The 16,555-nt window shown below is 40.4% G+C and overlaps 1 protein-coding gene across 5 annotated transcripts in view; it reads right to left on the bottom strand.

Moving 5' to 3' along the window:
* SCN8A (sodium voltage-gated channel alpha subunit 8) overlaps window positions 1-16,555 on the bottom strand; it is a 177,014-nt gene that overhangs the window by 48,763 nt on the left and 111,696 nt on the right. For 3 of the 5 annotated variants that reach the window (XM_078075979.1, XM_078075980.1, XM_078075978.1), the window contains exons 12-13: window positions 15,103-15,498; window positions 2,386-2,518 (exon numbers count right to left, since the gene is read on the bottom strand). In XM_078075979.1, coding sequence (XP_077932105.1) covers window positions 2,386-2,518; window positions 15,103-15,498 — 529 coding nt within the window. The remainder of the gene's footprint in view (window positions 1-2,385; window positions 2,519-15,102; window positions 15,499-16,555) is intronic. The other 2 variants (XM_078075982.1, XM_078075981.1) reach the window with 1 other exon arrangement.

The raw sequence follows: 16,555 nt of genomic DNA, 5'->3' as shown, positions 1-16,555 counted from the left end.
TGAGAAGCAGGAACAATTATTCATTCAATGCTGGCTTTTCATGTTGTAGCAATCATTGAATACAGAGGGACCAGCAGTTAAATAGGAATGGATCTTTCTTAATGTCCTTTAATTCCCTCTCACATTATTCAGCTCCAGCCATTCATTGTTCTTTGCTTACAGCAGTTCTGTCTCATCAGCTCTAACAAAGGGAGTTGAATACTAGGGGAGGCGATAGGGGAATGTCAAAGGCTATGTGAACATTGGGACTTCAAAAAGGGAGAAAGAACTGGAATGGCTTCCTACTCAGGAACACAAGTATGACTGTCTCTCTCTCCCCTGAGCTACCCCTATATCTATTTTTTATTATGTATGTGCTGGTGGGTGGAGGGTAGAGAATGAGTAGGGTAGAACAGGGAGAAAAAGAAGAGCACGGGGAGAAGAGGAAGAAAATGGAGAAGAAAAAGACCAAGCTACTGCTCCAGTGGTTTCTACCCAACTCAGTAGAGGAATAGAAGACCAAGGCCTCCAAAAGGAAGCCCGCAGCACGGAAGCCCCACCATTCCAAGCACGGCAAGGGTCAGTCTAACAGACATTTTGGGCGCATTTACTTTTACTAGACCCTGTGCTGGGCCACTGCAGTAGTCAAACTGAGTAACTGTTGGATTGCATCAATAGTTCTCCCATTCTGATGTCTTTGCCGTCATAAAATATGCCTGTTGGAGGTGGTTCATTTGTCTTTCTCGATGTCCACAGATATCCAGAGAAATCCTGTCCTTGTCTCCAAGTAAAGAATAAAACTAGCCAAGGTTCTTAAGCTAGTGTTTCTTAGCTTGGAATTCTTTTTTTTTTTTTTAAAGATTCTATTTATTTATTTGACAGAGAGAGACACAGTGAGAGAGGGAACACAAGCAGGGGGAGAGGAGAGGGAGAAGAAGGCTTCCCGTGGAGCAGGGAGCCCGATGCGGGGCTCAATCCCAGGATCCTGGCATCATGACCTGAGCCGAAGGCAGACGCTTAACGACTGAGCCACCCAGGCGCCCCCTTAGCTTGGAATTCTTATGCTCTGCAGTTATTTGCCTGTGATCTCAAAGTATAAACTACAAAGTTTAAAGTTATTTTCTCAGATGATGACCTCGATGAGAATTAAAGGAAAACAGGAATAAATGTTCAGGCAGCTGAAAACAGTTAACTCAATATTCTTTTTACGTGATACATTCTTCAGATTAGTCTACATACAGTCTAACACCTTGCTCACATGTGGGAATGTAAACAATCTAGGGGAGTTCCTTTCTGGGGATTCTCCCTTTATCACAGATGCCCCTGCCGAATGAATGAACACACACTCTCTCTCTCATTCCCTTTCTCTCAGAGTAGAAGTGGTATTGGGCTCAAATGACTCAAAAAATAACTTGGTCGCAAAGACACCAGGATAGTTTTGAATCTCCTTATCTCAGGAACTCTGGTTATTGTTGGGTTAGCCTGGGGGTCTGAACTCTGAAGAACAGCAATCTGAGGCCTTGAGAATATTCTGGATCTATAGTGGGACAGCTCAGCTGAATCAACATGAATCAAAAGAAGAAGATTCATGCAGAATCAATCAGAATCTTGTGAGAGAAAACCCTGTCAGTGAATCTACCTCCAGAGAAAGCAAGAGGAGCCTGGAATACAGACCACAGTTGGACAGAGAGCTGATACTTGCTAGGGGACTATGGGGTCATGGAAAATCCTGATATTCCTCAGCATGCCAGGCTGTGTCGTGGCAGAGCCACCCAATACCAAGTACAAGCACTGACAGCAACGTTACTGCAGATACACTATGATTCAACAGTGCCTGTTCTTTCCCTGTGGCACAGAGAGCCGAAATAAGAGGGGTTTCGGCTTACCTATTCACACATCAAATATATTTATGGATACGTGGGGGTGTTTGATGAGAGGCAGAATTAGGTGCAATCAAAATGCACAGTACATTAGTCCTTCAGGGAAAACCAAGAGGGCTGTAGGTAGCTAACAAGGAAAAGAGGAAGGTATGTTTTGGGGCAGAGGGCACGGAGGGGATTCCATCGTTTCCTTTTTTCACAGTTCTTCAGTCTACAGCCTTTATGCCTCACCTCACCCCACTGGCTCCTCATGACCATTACGGTCTTGAGATCTTCTAGCTCACCCCTGACTGTCATTCCTTCATTCTTCTTACCTATCTGTGTACGATGCTGGCAGCAGCTCTGAAGTCCTTATTTGATTCTCTGCATGCAGATCTGGGATGCTGGTTTCTACAACCAGTAGACTCTATTCCTAAAGTTCAGAGTCAATTTTTGCAAAACTCAGGCCAATGGATAGGGATTATATTTATCATGTGCACTACATATTGATATCTTGGTGGCTTGGACTGACATCAAGGGCACATACCTTCAACTAGTGTATTTGTAACAACACTCAATATACTGTTGATTCTGTCCTTCCGTCCATAGGAGGCCAGTTGGTCCATGGAAACTAAGAGAGATCCAGGGCCTTTCTTCTTAATTTCCACCTCAGTTGTAGCCTGAAAAAAATAGCAAATCAGGTGAGTAAAGTCTTACAAACATTACAGCTGGGCCTTACTGGACAGATAGTCCAGAGTATGAGCAGAAACAGATGCTCTTCATGACATCTTTTAACTTTGACCCTACAATCCTATTAATCTCAAGAAGTAGAAGGAAACATGACCACGGATCATCCTACCTCTATAGATGACAAGACCAGGTAAGTTTGTACAAATCTACAATGAACCAAAGAATCTGGCTGGGACCCAAACACCTCATCTGGTCAATTCCTAGCATGCAGTAGAAAGACCAGATCTCCAGGGGCCAATGCCATCTGAAGCAGAACCTGAGTTTTCCTGTCTCAGTCTCGTATCCACAGCATCTGGCTAGAATTGGACCACACGATAAAATAAGTCGAATTCACCTCTATTCGACATTTCATTAAGGGCCAAGTCCCTGATCACACTGAGTACTGTAGACATTGTTTCCTCCATGGGAAGGAGGCACCATCGCTCTCTCAAACTATCACCTCCAAATGTCAAACCTGGGCCTAACTGAACGTTAGCAAGTTCAAGTTCTACCCTAATTCTCCTCCAAGCCACTCCAAGTATGCTAAGGGTTTCACTATTTTAATTACATATATAGCACTATGTTTATTTTGCCCTTATAAAATTTTACTTTATAAGTTAACCTGCAATATTCAAATTCCCAAACAAACAAAAAGGGCAGAAAACACCATCAGACGGTTATACAAAGTATCTGTTACATGCTCCACTGTGGGCAATACTGGTATGGGAGATTACAGCACCGTGTTTCTTAATGTCCCTTGCTTGTGCTCTTTGTGACACCCTGAATATACTACATTAGATCAGCCTTCATGCAGTGGCTTAAAAGCTAGCTTTCTAGTAACCATGCCAACCACTATAACAGGTCATCCGTGTAATGTTGGCTGTCCCTTCCATTGTGAAGGTAAGAGGGCAGAGACAGTCACCATCTCTCAGAGGACAGGGAAGATACGTATTTGTATGAAGCTGGAGAAGTATATCTGATCAGTACCAGAATGATCCTAGCTGTTTTGAAAAGAAAATAATTGTTTCTAGAGAGCTACATCAGAAAGCCTTTCTGCCCTTAGATATGATTAGATTTTAAGAACTGTAGAGAAGAAAGTTTCTGGCAGATTATAATTTATCTTATTACAGTGTTTCATCAGACTGTTTCACTGATTCAGACATTTGGTTTACCTTAGGGTTTTGTTTTGTTTGGCAGAGCAACAGAAGAAATGGAAAAGAAAAAGAACTGATTTCCTTGGGAATTCCCGGCTGCATTATTATACAAACACTTGTATATGTAACAACGATGTGTTGACCAGTACCTCAGGTCATAATAAGATATATTTCTTTGATAGGCCACTTTTTGCTGCAATTGCCAGCCTGATATTCATGACACCTAATAAATCAGATTAGACTACTCTATTTTAAAAATGACAACCATCTAAAAAGGAATCCAGAAAGGCCCATACAGTGGACACTCTTGTTTCTGGCATTTATTCATTCTAGAATTTTACTGAGCTGCCCTCTGCAGATCTACAGTACATGGTAGATAATTTTCATAATGCTGACTCCAAGGTACTGTAAGATCTGATGGACTGGCTGATTCATCAAGAAAGGATAAAACTGTATTTAAAACTGCTTTGGTTCTAAGTATATCTTATTGTTTTCTGGACTTGCTGGATATAACAAGATATAAATTCTTCAGACTTTAATAACATTAACCTTAAACAAAGTTAATAAAAATGCTATCTAAAGGACCTAGTCAAATCATTAGATTATTATTTAGTGGTATCTATTTGAAAGCTAAAATAATTTTTAGCTTGGATTAAAAAAATCCACATAAAGTTTATCCCCAAGCTTAATATTAAGATGGAACAATTATTATTTATATCTTTCTATGTAAAATGAAAATGAACTATAGCAGGGATATGGGGAGACAACATAGTTCTATAACGTTAAAATTTGTTCCAGAGTAAGGCATGTTATAGAACATATCTTCAGTTTCAGAAAAGAAATAAATGGAAGAAGACACCAAGAAAAAAAAAAAAAATCAAAGACCATACTTGGGGAACTTCAGAGGGCAAAAAAAGAAAGTCATTATGTCACCTTTTTACATAGGAAAAGCATATACCACAGATCCAAATAACAGGTTCCATTGAAAAGTATTGTAGTAATAATAAGATATTCAGAAAAGTCCCCTTAAATTGGTAAAAGTCCATGGATCAAAGATGAAATCACAAAGGAAATTAGAAAATACTTTGAGGATAATGGAAACAATACATTAAGATTTATGGGATGCAGGGGCACCTGGGTGGCTCAGTCGTTAAGTGTCTGCCTTCAGCTCAGGTCATGATCCCGGGGTCCTGGGATGGAGCCCCACATCGGGCTCCCTGCTCGGTGGGGAATCTGCTTCTCCCTCTCCCCCTCCCACTCCCCCTGCTTGTGTTCCCTCTCTCGCTGTCTCTCTCTCTCTCTGTCAAATAAACAAATAAATAAAATCTTAAAAACAAAAAAACAAATGACCTTTATGGAGTCTTTAAAAAAAAAAAAAGATTTATGGGATGCAGCTAACACATGGTTTAAGAAAATTTTACAGTGCTAAAGGCTTATATTAGAATATAAAAAAGATATAAAATCAATGCTCTAAGCTTTCACCTTGAGAAATTAGAAAAAGATCAAATTAAACTGTGAGTAAGTAGATGAAAGGAAATAATAAAAATAAGAATGGAGATTAATGAATTAGTAAGTGGACAAACAATAGACAATCAAAAAGGGCAAATGTTTTTTTAAAAACAGATTACTAAAATTGATAATTCCCTAGCAAGACTGATCAAGAAAAAAAGAAAACACAAATGGTAATTTTCAGGAAAAGGAATGGGAACATTACTACAAATCCTATAGGCATTATTAGGATAATAAGAATATACTGTAATTCTAAGTTGAACCATCGTAAGATGGAAACCTTCTATACAATATTTATATTAGTCAGAGTATGATAAGCTACAGTATGATAATAAATAAACCCAAAAATCTAAGTGGTCTAACCTAAAAAAAAAAAAGGATATATTGTAAACAACTTCATGTCATTTCACCTTGTATGAAATGGACAAACTTATCAAAACACAACTTATCAAAACTGATAGAAGAAACAGAAAATCTAAATAGCCCACATTAGAAACTATAATTGAAAAAAACCTTACAATAAATAGAAGTCTAGGTCCAGATGGCTCTACCAGTGAATTCTACCAAACATTTACAGAAAAAATAATACCAATACCAATACTAATACCAATTCCTTCAGAAAATAGAGGATAAGGGTATACTTCTCAACCTGTTTTATAAAGTTAACATAACCTGATACTAAACCTGCCGAAAACACCACAAGAAAAACACCACAAGAAAAGAAAATGAGAGACCAATATCCCTCATGAACAACGATGTGAAATTCTTAACAAAACAAGCAAATATATACAAAGATAATATATCACTACCAACAGGGTTTATATTAGGAAGGCTAGTTTCACATTAGGAAAAAAGTCAATGTTATTCATCACTTTAATAGAATAAAGGAGAAAAACCATCTGATTATCTCACAGATGCAGAAAAAGAACATTTAATAAAATTCAACACCTCTGCATAATAAAATTTCTTAGCGAGCCAGGAATAGAATGTAGCAGCTTCAATCTGATAAAGAATATCTATGAAAATCTACAGCTAACATTATACTTCTTGATGAAACATTAAATTCTCTTCCTCTAATAATGGAAACAAGGAAGAATGTCTGCTTTTATAATTTCTATGCAATTTTGTATCTCAAGTCCTAGCTAGTGCAATAAAGCAAGAAAAATAAGTAAAAGGCATAAAGGTGCAGTTGCTGTTATACACAGAAAATATTATTGTGCATGTAGAAAACCCTATGGAATTTACAAAAAAAAAAAAAAAAAGACCTAATAGAACCAATATGTTAATTTATCAAGGTGATGAGCTACAAGGTCATACACAAAAATTAACTGTATTTCTATGTTCTGGCAACAACAAATACTTGAAAACAAAAAATTTAAAAATTATACCTTTTACAACAGTATCAAAAAACACAAATACCAAGGAATAAAACTAATGAAAGATGGGTAAGACATCCAATACAAACTATACAACTTTGCTGAGAGAAACTTGAGAAAACTTTAATAAATGAGAACTATACCACATTCACAGATTGAAAGACTCAAGGACATCCATTATTCCCAGCAATCACTCTAAGAATTCTAGGCTTTTCTGAAGAAACTGACAGAAAATGATTCTAAAATACATAAGGACATGCAAAGGATCTAGAATAGGAAAATAATCTTTTAAAAAAGATCTGAATAGCAAATTAATCTCTTAAGAGATTATTTAATAATCTTTAAAATATTTTTTGTTTGGAGGGCTTATGCTATCTCATTTCAAGACTATAAAGTTACAGTAATTAGACAAATGTAGTATTGGTATAAGCATAGACAAACAGACCAAGGGAACAGAACAGAATCCAGAAACAGACCCACACATGTACATCAATTGATTTTTGACCAAGGTGCCAAGTCAATTCAATGGAGAAAGTAAAGTCTTTTTAACAAATGGTACTGAAAAACTAGATATTCATCCAAGTCAACTCCCATCTAATTTCACACACACAAATTGAGCTAAATCAGAGACCTGAATATAAAACCCGGAACTGTAAAATTTATAGAAGGAAAATAACTTCACAATTTTGGGTAATGGCAAAGATTACTTGGACAGGATGCAAAAAACAACATAAAAGGAAAAAACTGGTACATTGGATTTCATCAAAATTAAAAATTTATGTATCTGATAAAGGACTTCTATCCATAACATATAAAAAACAAATCAATAATGGGTAAAAGATTTAAAAATAAGCAACTAATAAAAGATCTGTGAGAAGCCAATAAGCACATGAAAATATGCTTATCATCGTTAATCAGCAGGGAAATGCAAATTAAAAGCAGGTAAGATACAGTTTATGACTACTAATATGCTAAAATCAAAGACTAACATCACCAAATGTTGGCTAGGATGTGGAGCAATTGGAACTCTAATACACTGTTGGTAGGAGCATTAAAAAAATGGTGTAACTATTTTGGAGAGCTGTTTGGCAGTTTCTTATAAAGCTGAATATAACATTTACCATATGACCCAGGAATTTCATTCTGAGATAATTATTCAATATAAATGAAAACATTTATTTACCAAAAGAGTTGCACAAGACTGCTCTCAGCAACCTGAATGTCCATCAACAGGAAAGTGGACTAACACAGTAGAGTGTATTTACACAATGAAGTACCTTATCAATCTCATCAATAACAGGGAACGAACTATTGAAACAACATGGATGTATCTCAAAAACATCTTGTTGAGTGAAAGAAGCCAAATAAGAAATACATATTGTATGAGTCCTTGAAAATGAAAGAAAACGAATCTATGGTGATACATATAGAAGAGGTTGCTCAGAGAGGTGAGGGGATTGAGTAGGAAAGGGTTCCTTCTGGGAGAGTCTTGTGGTACAAAGGGGTGTAGGGGACAATTCTCAGCTGGTCAGACAGCTCCTACTCCACCACCATCATATCCACACCCTTGGTAACTCCTGGGTGACGGTTACCCATTGCACTGCTGCAATACTGATTACGCAGTACAATTCCTTTGAGAAAGAATATGGGACAGAGTGTGTATATAATATGTATAAAATGCTATCTGTAGTGTGGAAATAAATGAAGATCAATCAAGTGGGAAAAGCTATTTATTCTGAGCTTGACGTAGGGAGTCAGCCACCATCACATGTGTTTTGCCAGAGACTCAAAGGCAGGCAGAGTGGGAAAGGTTTATAGTGGAAAAAAGGGAAGACTTAGGGTGTGCCTTGATTTCAAGGTGGCTGGCACGAGGAAGCTGTAGGTGGGCTAATGAGAAGCAGGGCATCCTAGGTGATTGATTAGGGGTGCATATTTGGCTTTCTCTGCTGGGTCCTAAGTTGAAAGCAGAAACAGAAATTAGGGAAAGTGTCACTTAGTAATCAAGTCCTGACCATTTGGGGCTGATTGTTATAGAAGTTATTGTTTAGCTTACTGGATTGTCACTAGAGATAGCAATCTGGCTTCCTGCAAGTCTGACTTACAGCAGGCTGGTCGCCTGGCTTGTTTATCATTGATAAGGGGGGTGGCTTCTTGGACAGGTTGTGGATGAAAGTCCTATTTTTATATATGGTCTGGTTGTTGTCTAAACATGGAGTCTCTCATTATTCATCAGATCTGACCGATTAATGGAGAGACAGGGAGCAAACATATATTCATCATTGTTAACTGCCTAGGATGACATAAACTAAAACTCCCTATGAAGAACATTACTTAAAAGTGCTAAACACTAACTGGGGGCTAAGATAGTAGTATCCAGAGAAAAATAAATCTGTACTAAAAAAAGTCTGATCTGTTAAAACCAGGGTATGCAGGAATCCAAGATGGATGTAGTTCCTGAAATCCTTCCTCCCTAGGTGAAGTTTTTTTTAAAGATTTTATTTATTTGACAGAGAGACACAGAATAAAATTAGCCAAGGTTCTTAAGCTAGTGTTTCTTAGCTTGGAATTCTTTTTTTTTTAAGATTCTATTTATTTATCTGACAGAGAGAGACACAGTGAGAGAGGGAACACAAGCAGGGGGAGAGAGGGAACACGAGCAGGGGGAGTGGAAGAGGGAGAAGCAGGCCTCCCACGGAGCAAGGAGCCCGATGAGGGGCTCGATCCCAGGATCCTGGCATCATGACCTGAGCCGAAGGCAGATGCTTAACAACCGAGCCACCCAGGCACCCCAGGCCCTAGGTGAAGTTTTGAAAGCTGGCACTGAAAGCCCAGGCTATTTGCTTCTTTCTTTTCAACTTTTACAACATTGAGATGAAATGCACATAACATAAAATTCACCATTTTAACCATTTCAAAGTGTGCAATTCAGTGGCTTGTAGTATATTTACAGTGTATTCCACGATATTTCCATCATACTAAAGAAAAACACAGTACTTGTTAGCAGCCAATCCCAAGCCCCACCTCTACCTAGCCCCTTGCAACCAATAATCTGTTTTTTGTCTTTACAGACTTGCCTCTTCTAGACATTTCATATAAATGGAATCATATATTATGTGGCCTTTTCTTGCCTCTTCTAGACATTTCATATAAATGGAATCATATACTATGTGGCCTTCTTTATGAAGCTGAGCATCATGCTTTCAAGGTTCATTCATGCTGGAGCACATATCAATACGTCATTCCCTTTTATGGCTGAATAATATTACATAATAGGGACGTGTCACATTTTAGTTATCCATCCCTCAGTTGATGGGCATTTGGGTTGTTTCCACTTTTTGGCTATTATGAATAATGATTTTATGAATATTCATGTACAAGTTTTTGTGTGAACACTGTTTTCAGTTCTACCTAGGAGCAGAGTTGCTGGATCATATGGTAACTCTGTGTTTAATTTTTTGAGGAACTGCCACTGTTCTCCAAAGTGGCCGCACCATCCGGGTTGTTGGCTATCGTATCTTGTGTCAGATTTTAGCCAACTGGAGGGAAGGAATGCTGGAGTGGACTCTCCCATGTATAGCAGCTTCAGAGGCACCCTTCCTCCAGACTCTGCTTGGGAGGTGTGTCTGCTATTGGCTCAGCTACTCAGTTATTATCACCTGGGAGGGAGGGAGAGGACTTCTTCCTTCAACCACGCTGAGACCCAAGGACCAGAGGAAAGATCACATACTCTTTCCCTTCCCCTTCCCTATCTTTTCAGGTCATTTTTTATTCCTGTAAGTGGAGGTGTTTATTTCTTTTGTTTGTTTTGTTTACTTTGTTGGGGAGGAAAGAGAAGAATTAACAATGTTTTAAAGGCAGGAGCTTCTGCCTTCTTAGAATTCAGCCTCTAAGCAGCTTTCATGTAAAACTATCAGTAACAGAGGAAGCCACTGAGAACCTTAATTACATTCTTTGAAAGTTAAACTCAGTACAAATTTGTTCCATTTCTCTCAACCCAAATGCAAAGTTTATTAGGACATTTAGCCTCGGATTTCCAACCTCCTAAATTGTAGCTGTCCTTCTCAAAGAGATATCCTACAACACCTGCAGATGGCAGATTTTGCCCACATTTCTATAGATCTGCCCAAGGAAGCTCAACTAAATTGCTTTCCCATGGAGATGTATGAACGGAAATTTATCAGGCAGTTACCTTTCTTGGAACTAAAATTTAGAGCATTTTAGAAGTAGCTTTAAAGAACCTAGCCATTTATCTCCTGTTCAAGCCTTTCTCAAATTTTTGCAGTAATCGGCTTTAAAATAATTGCACAATAATTTCTTCTTCTCAAAGGTTCTTGAAGATTTTAGAAGGAATGCAACCCTTGCCAAGTCAAGCAGTTCAGGAGAAATCTTAATGTCTACTTCTCACGGCTAAGCAGGCCAAAAAAGTATAGGGAAATAAATGGAAACTGGCTTTCTGAACACCAGGAATGGGCCAAATAATATGCTTCACAGTTTATAAATGTTATTACATTTAATCTTTACAATAGCCTTATAGCACAGGTCCTTTTGTCTCTTTTTTACAGATAAGGAAATGGGCTTAGAAAGGTGACATTAATCTCCCAGGATCACATCAGTAAATAAACTGAAGAACCCGGGCTTCAGAGTTGGTGCAGTGCCCTGGTTACCGGCCAGTGCACTGGAGTCAGACTGCCTGCGTTCAAGCCCTAACCCTACCACTTACTGTGTGATGTTGGACAAGTCACTTTATTTCTCTGAGCCTTGGTTTCCTCCTCAGTGAAATGCACACACGAGTAGTATCTATCAGCGGTGTGCATTAAATGAGATGATGCTTGTGTAAGCTAGTGCAACATGATTTCTGAGTTACTTGTGATTTTTTGATTTGTCAGCAGCACCTGCTCTCTCTATGGTGATGAGATTCTCACCTACTTTTCCAGCTTAGAGATGAAGACATGGGAAAAGTCCCCTCATCCTCTGCTTCAGCAAAAAGCAAAAGTGAAAATTCCTAAACTATTGAAAAATACTCACTAATCATAACTGAATAATTAATGAACAGGTGAAATAGTTTCTGATGAAACTCTAATGAGGTGATGTCCGGGTATCTTTTTTTCCACAGAGAATATTATATTTCTTTTTTCTTTCTTTCTTTTTTTTTTTTTTAAGATTTATTTATTTGAGAGAGAGAGCACATGCACAAGCAGGGAGAGGGGCAGAGGGAGAGGGAGAGAAGAAGACTCCCTGCTGAGCGTGGAGCCCAACGTGGGTCTTGCTCTCAGGACCCTGAGATCATGACCTGAACCGAAATCAAGAGTCAGATGCTTAATCAACTGAGCCACCCAGGCGCCCTGAGAATATTATATTTCTTGACTTGAGTCTGAGGAAAAAATACAGATGTGGCATAGCCTAAGCATCAATACTGTGTGAGCCCAGCTTGTGCGCCTCAGCAGCTCCCATACAACTCCACAGAGCATGAGCATACAATGGAAGCACTCTAGTGGTTAATCCACTGGAGACGCATCCCAAATGTTTTGACAGTAAGAATCGCTACATCCTAGCCTAAAGCGGTATTCGCTGCTCCTCTGGTCTGGACTGCATGTAACGTTAGTAATCTGTTGCGTCCTTCTAAGATGAATGATGTTTTTCCCACTTCCCAAAGAAGCTAATATTCAAGCAGCCAGGAAGGCCTCTTTGACAGCAGGAAGACCTTGGTTCAAGCTCCATTTCCATGAATCACTAAGGCTCAGAACCTCACCTGTTAAGAGGATAAAACCACCTACCGAACACAATGATTACAAGAAATTAAATGAGATCATGCATATAAAGTGCTTAGCATAACTATAGCAAGAACCCAATATATGGTGGCTCTAATTATTATGTCTGTTGTGGAAAACTGTAAATAACAGAAAAGTGTGAGGAAGGAAAAAAGTCACCTTTAATTTCCCCTCCCAAAGGCAACTACTATTAACTTCTAGTCAGTCACCCTCTCTCTGTAGGTAGTTTGTCTTTCTATAGATCTGATATCATAGCACACACACACTATGCGGTCTGGGTTTGTTTTGTTTTGTCTTTTTGGCCTATTAATATAACTTACATAGATTGCCACACAATTAATAGCTAGGAAGTGCTTCTTTACGGCTTCTAATGAAATAGGTTTTCCTAGTTATGAAGCCTTTGGGGATGAAATAGTCCTGCCTACCTCATTTCCTACCACTCTGGGATCTGCCCTCCTGGCCTTGGGAATCCTCAAATCTGTCACCATCATCACTTAGGACCTCTGCAATGAATCCCCTAAGTGCTTATGGGGTGTTGAGTGTGCAGGCACCCCAAAACCCAAAGGCAGGACTCTGTAGGCTACAGTGTAAGGTGGTGCAGACAGCCTTACTTCCACAACCATCTGCTCAACTGCCTCTCAAATTTTTTCCCCCACACATTATAACAGAAGCTGCAAAAAAAACCAAAAACCAAACCTGCAAACATGCTCATCTGCCTTTAGCTGAAGTTCAATCTCCTCCTTCCTCAATACCTTTTCTAATACCTTCTTTTCAAAGAAAAAGCAAGATGTATTATTTGGCTGAAATATTTAAAAAACCAGCCAGAATGTCAAAATTTAATTTGGTTCTTAATATTTGAGTTGCCCAAACTGTACTGTCCATGCTGACCCACCCCTCATTCTCTACTGATATCATCTCTTGCTTTTTCAAAGAACATACCTGTCTAATTATGGAGCTTAAAAATTTACTTCTAGATATAGAATTAGAGACAAACAAAAATTATATTTAGAGTAAAGATAATCATCTATAACATTTATTTTGGCCAACTATCTGGTTTTGGGGGGATTTTGGAACCACTGTTTGTTATTATTACCGTTCCTATTATAGTTGATACTAAAGAAACAGTTTTCCAGAAGAAAAATGCCTATGTGCCTAAACAGAGAAGGCATTAAAATTCACTGAGAAAGAGAAGATTGTCTTTTCCCTAAGACTCTGGCTCTATCAACAATGAGCTGCGTGACCTCTAGGAGCCCAAATTCTCTGAGCTCTACTTCCCCATCTAAAAACAGGGATAATGCTCTCCACTTGGTCAGCCTTACAGAAATTTTTATTCAGAGCAAATTAAATAATGAATATAAAAGTAATCTGTAGCTTGTAAAAAGCTAAACAAACACGTGTGTGTGTGGGGGGGGGTATTTTGCTATTAAATAAAAAGGCAGGAGAGAAAAGACAATGTCAAACACATCCTTAACTGCCTTTTATCTGTACAGTCAACAACTGTCCTGAAATGTTAAAAACAGATCATTGTGAATTATTCCATCCTTGACTGTCCAGTTTTCCTCCACACATGCAACATGCTAATTAGAGGACCGGCTGTCTTCGTGCTGTGTTAGAGGAAACTGAAGTGTTAGAACAAAACGGATTGGCATGCTATCCCACGGAGCTTATGCCAGCTAAGGAAGGACTGAGGGAAGTTAAGGAGTTAGAGGTACAGAGGATGAGGATCGCTGAGGTTACAAGAATTTGAAACTACAAAAAAAGGTATAAACAGCTTAGAATTTAAAGAAGTGTTAAGAGATGGCTTTTCCCAAAGAGGGGAGCCATTATCCAAACCCCTAGACAAGTGATTTTACGAAGCTATTATATGTAGCTCCTCCAGAGCCTGACATTTGATTACATTTAAAATTCATCTTTCGCTTCCCTTTTCCTTCCTCCCCCATACACCATGTGTTCTTGCCCCAACCTCCCACTTTTCCCTCCTTTGATTTATTTCCATTTCAATCCCTTTTGAATGTCTAGCTCCAGTTCTGCACCGGCTTCCCTAACCTCTCCTTGCTTGGCTCTCCCTGGTGCACACCTCCTGCCCGCAGCACCAGGTATCCACGTTCCTCTTTGGAAAAATCACACCTCATTCTTACAGAGGATACTGGAAAATTATTCTGAACTATATTGTTGTTGTTGTTGTTTTAACAGAAAGATAAGAGCTTTAAATTCCAGGCTGTTTCCCTATGAGGAGAGGACGTGGGAGGGAGAGAAGCAATGGTAGTTCCAAACCGGCGCAGACTTGGTCATTGGTGGTGGCAGGATGCCATTCTCATTCCATCCGGGCACGATCCGCTGGCCAGAGGCATTCAGTCAAAGCAGGGTGGGGGGGGGGGGAGAGGGAAACACGTAGGCTGAAAGAGACTCGCAAAGATGGAGAGAAAGAAAAGGAAGTAAAAGAAAGCGAAGAGTTGATGGGGTCGGGCAACAGTCAGAAACAAGGAAGAAGTTGGTGGGGGGTGGGTGGGAACAGAGCAGGGATTAAAGTGAAAGGGAAAACAAGGAGGGGCTGAAGAGAGAAACAGAAACAAACCAGGAGGGAGAAGACAGAAGCGGCCGGGGGGTGGTGGGGACGGTGGGGACGGGAGAGTTGAGCGTGGGAGCCAGAGGCCGGGCCGGAGAGAAGAGAGGAGGGCGCGGGAGAGACTGCCATGCCTAGGCTCCGTCTATGTGTTTACTTTCTTACACTGTCATCGGTAGCTGCCTTATCTATTTTCACCTCTGGCAGGAGCCTCCCGCCGATGTGGGAGCCCGGGCCGCCGATGAGGGACACCACGCCGTTGCAGTCGACCGTGCTGTTGCGCTTGACGCTGCGCCGCAGGCTGGGGAAGATGCGCGAAGAGCGGCTGGCCTGGCTGTAGCCGCTGTAGCCGCTGTAGCTGCTGCGGCGCTCGCGGGCCCGGATCGGGATGAAGAGCGAGTCCCGGCGGCCCTCGCTCTCCTCCACCGTGCTGTGCTCGTCGTCCGCGAACTCGTTCTCCGAGCCCGGGTCGCGGAACCGCCCGGGCCCCCTGAAGCTGAAGATGCTGCTTTTGCTGTTGTGCCGGGAGAGGAACGGGGAGCCCGGGATGCTGAGCAGTGACTGCAGGGGCAAGGAGACAGAGAAAGACACAGAGACACCATGAGACGGGAAGGGGACCCCGCACAGGCTGAGCTGAGGCAAAAAAAAGGCTGTTTGCCTCCCCATCCTGGCCCCAGCCTTGCACTCCTGCTGTCGGAACACAAGTGTTCCCAGAAAGCACTTCTGGGTGTTGCGTTTGTAGTACTACTCAACACCCGTAAGCACTCACTTCTTGCCCCATAGCCTCGCAACCAGCTAACCATACCAAAATCCTACTCACCGTTCACCCATGCACTGCAACGATGCTTTTATCTCGAGCTCTATGTAGCTAATCCCTGGGGAGACACATCGGTGTGTCTGTTTCTCATTACTATGAGCTCACATGAAGTGTGCCTTTCATTTACTCAAGCTAGAGTCCATGCCACACTTGACAAAAAGGACAGAATGTAAAAGTGCTTTATCACTTGCTATTCTCTCAATGAGTACACGCCCTGGAGGTAAGTCCTATGCCAACAGTGGTCTTGAAGCATTTTTTGTTCAGCTGACTATCAGGTATGCTCCCACCTACTCCATTTTAAAGTCAACATTTTTTTCATCAAAAGTTTATTTTTTTAAAAGATTTTATTTGAGAGAGAGTGCAAAGAGAGAGAGAGAGCATGGGGGGGGTGGGAGGAGGGGTAGAGGGAGAGGGTGAAGCAGGCTCCCCACTGAGCAGGGAGCAGGGAACCGGATGTGGGGCTAGATCCCAGGACCCTGGGATCATGACCTGAGCCAAAGGCAGATGCTTAATGGACTAAGCCACCCAAGCGCCTCCATCAAAAGTTTAAATATGTAAATTATATAATTCCCAGCACTATTTATTTATTTATTTATTTATGTTGGTTCCACATGCAGTGTGGAGCCCAACTCGGGGCTTGAACTCACAACCCTGAGATCAAGACCCGAGCTGAGATCAATAGTCACACGCTTAACCAACTGAGCCACCCAAGTGCCCTCTGCACTGACATTGTATTTATTTTTATTACTATTATTATTATTTTTTAGATTTTATTTATTTATTTGAGAGAGAGAATGAGAG

Source organism: Halichoerus grypus, chromosome 6 (assembly GCF_964656455.1).
Source record: "Halichoerus grypus chromosome 6, mHalGry1.hap1.1, whole genome shotgun sequence".
NCBI classification, from domain to species: Eukaryota; Metazoa; Chordata; class Mammalia; order Carnivora; family Phocidae; genus Halichoerus; species Halichoerus grypus.
The sequence above is the reverse complement of the archived record's forward strand: the minus strand, read 5'-3'. Positions and strand labels throughout refer to the sequence as shown.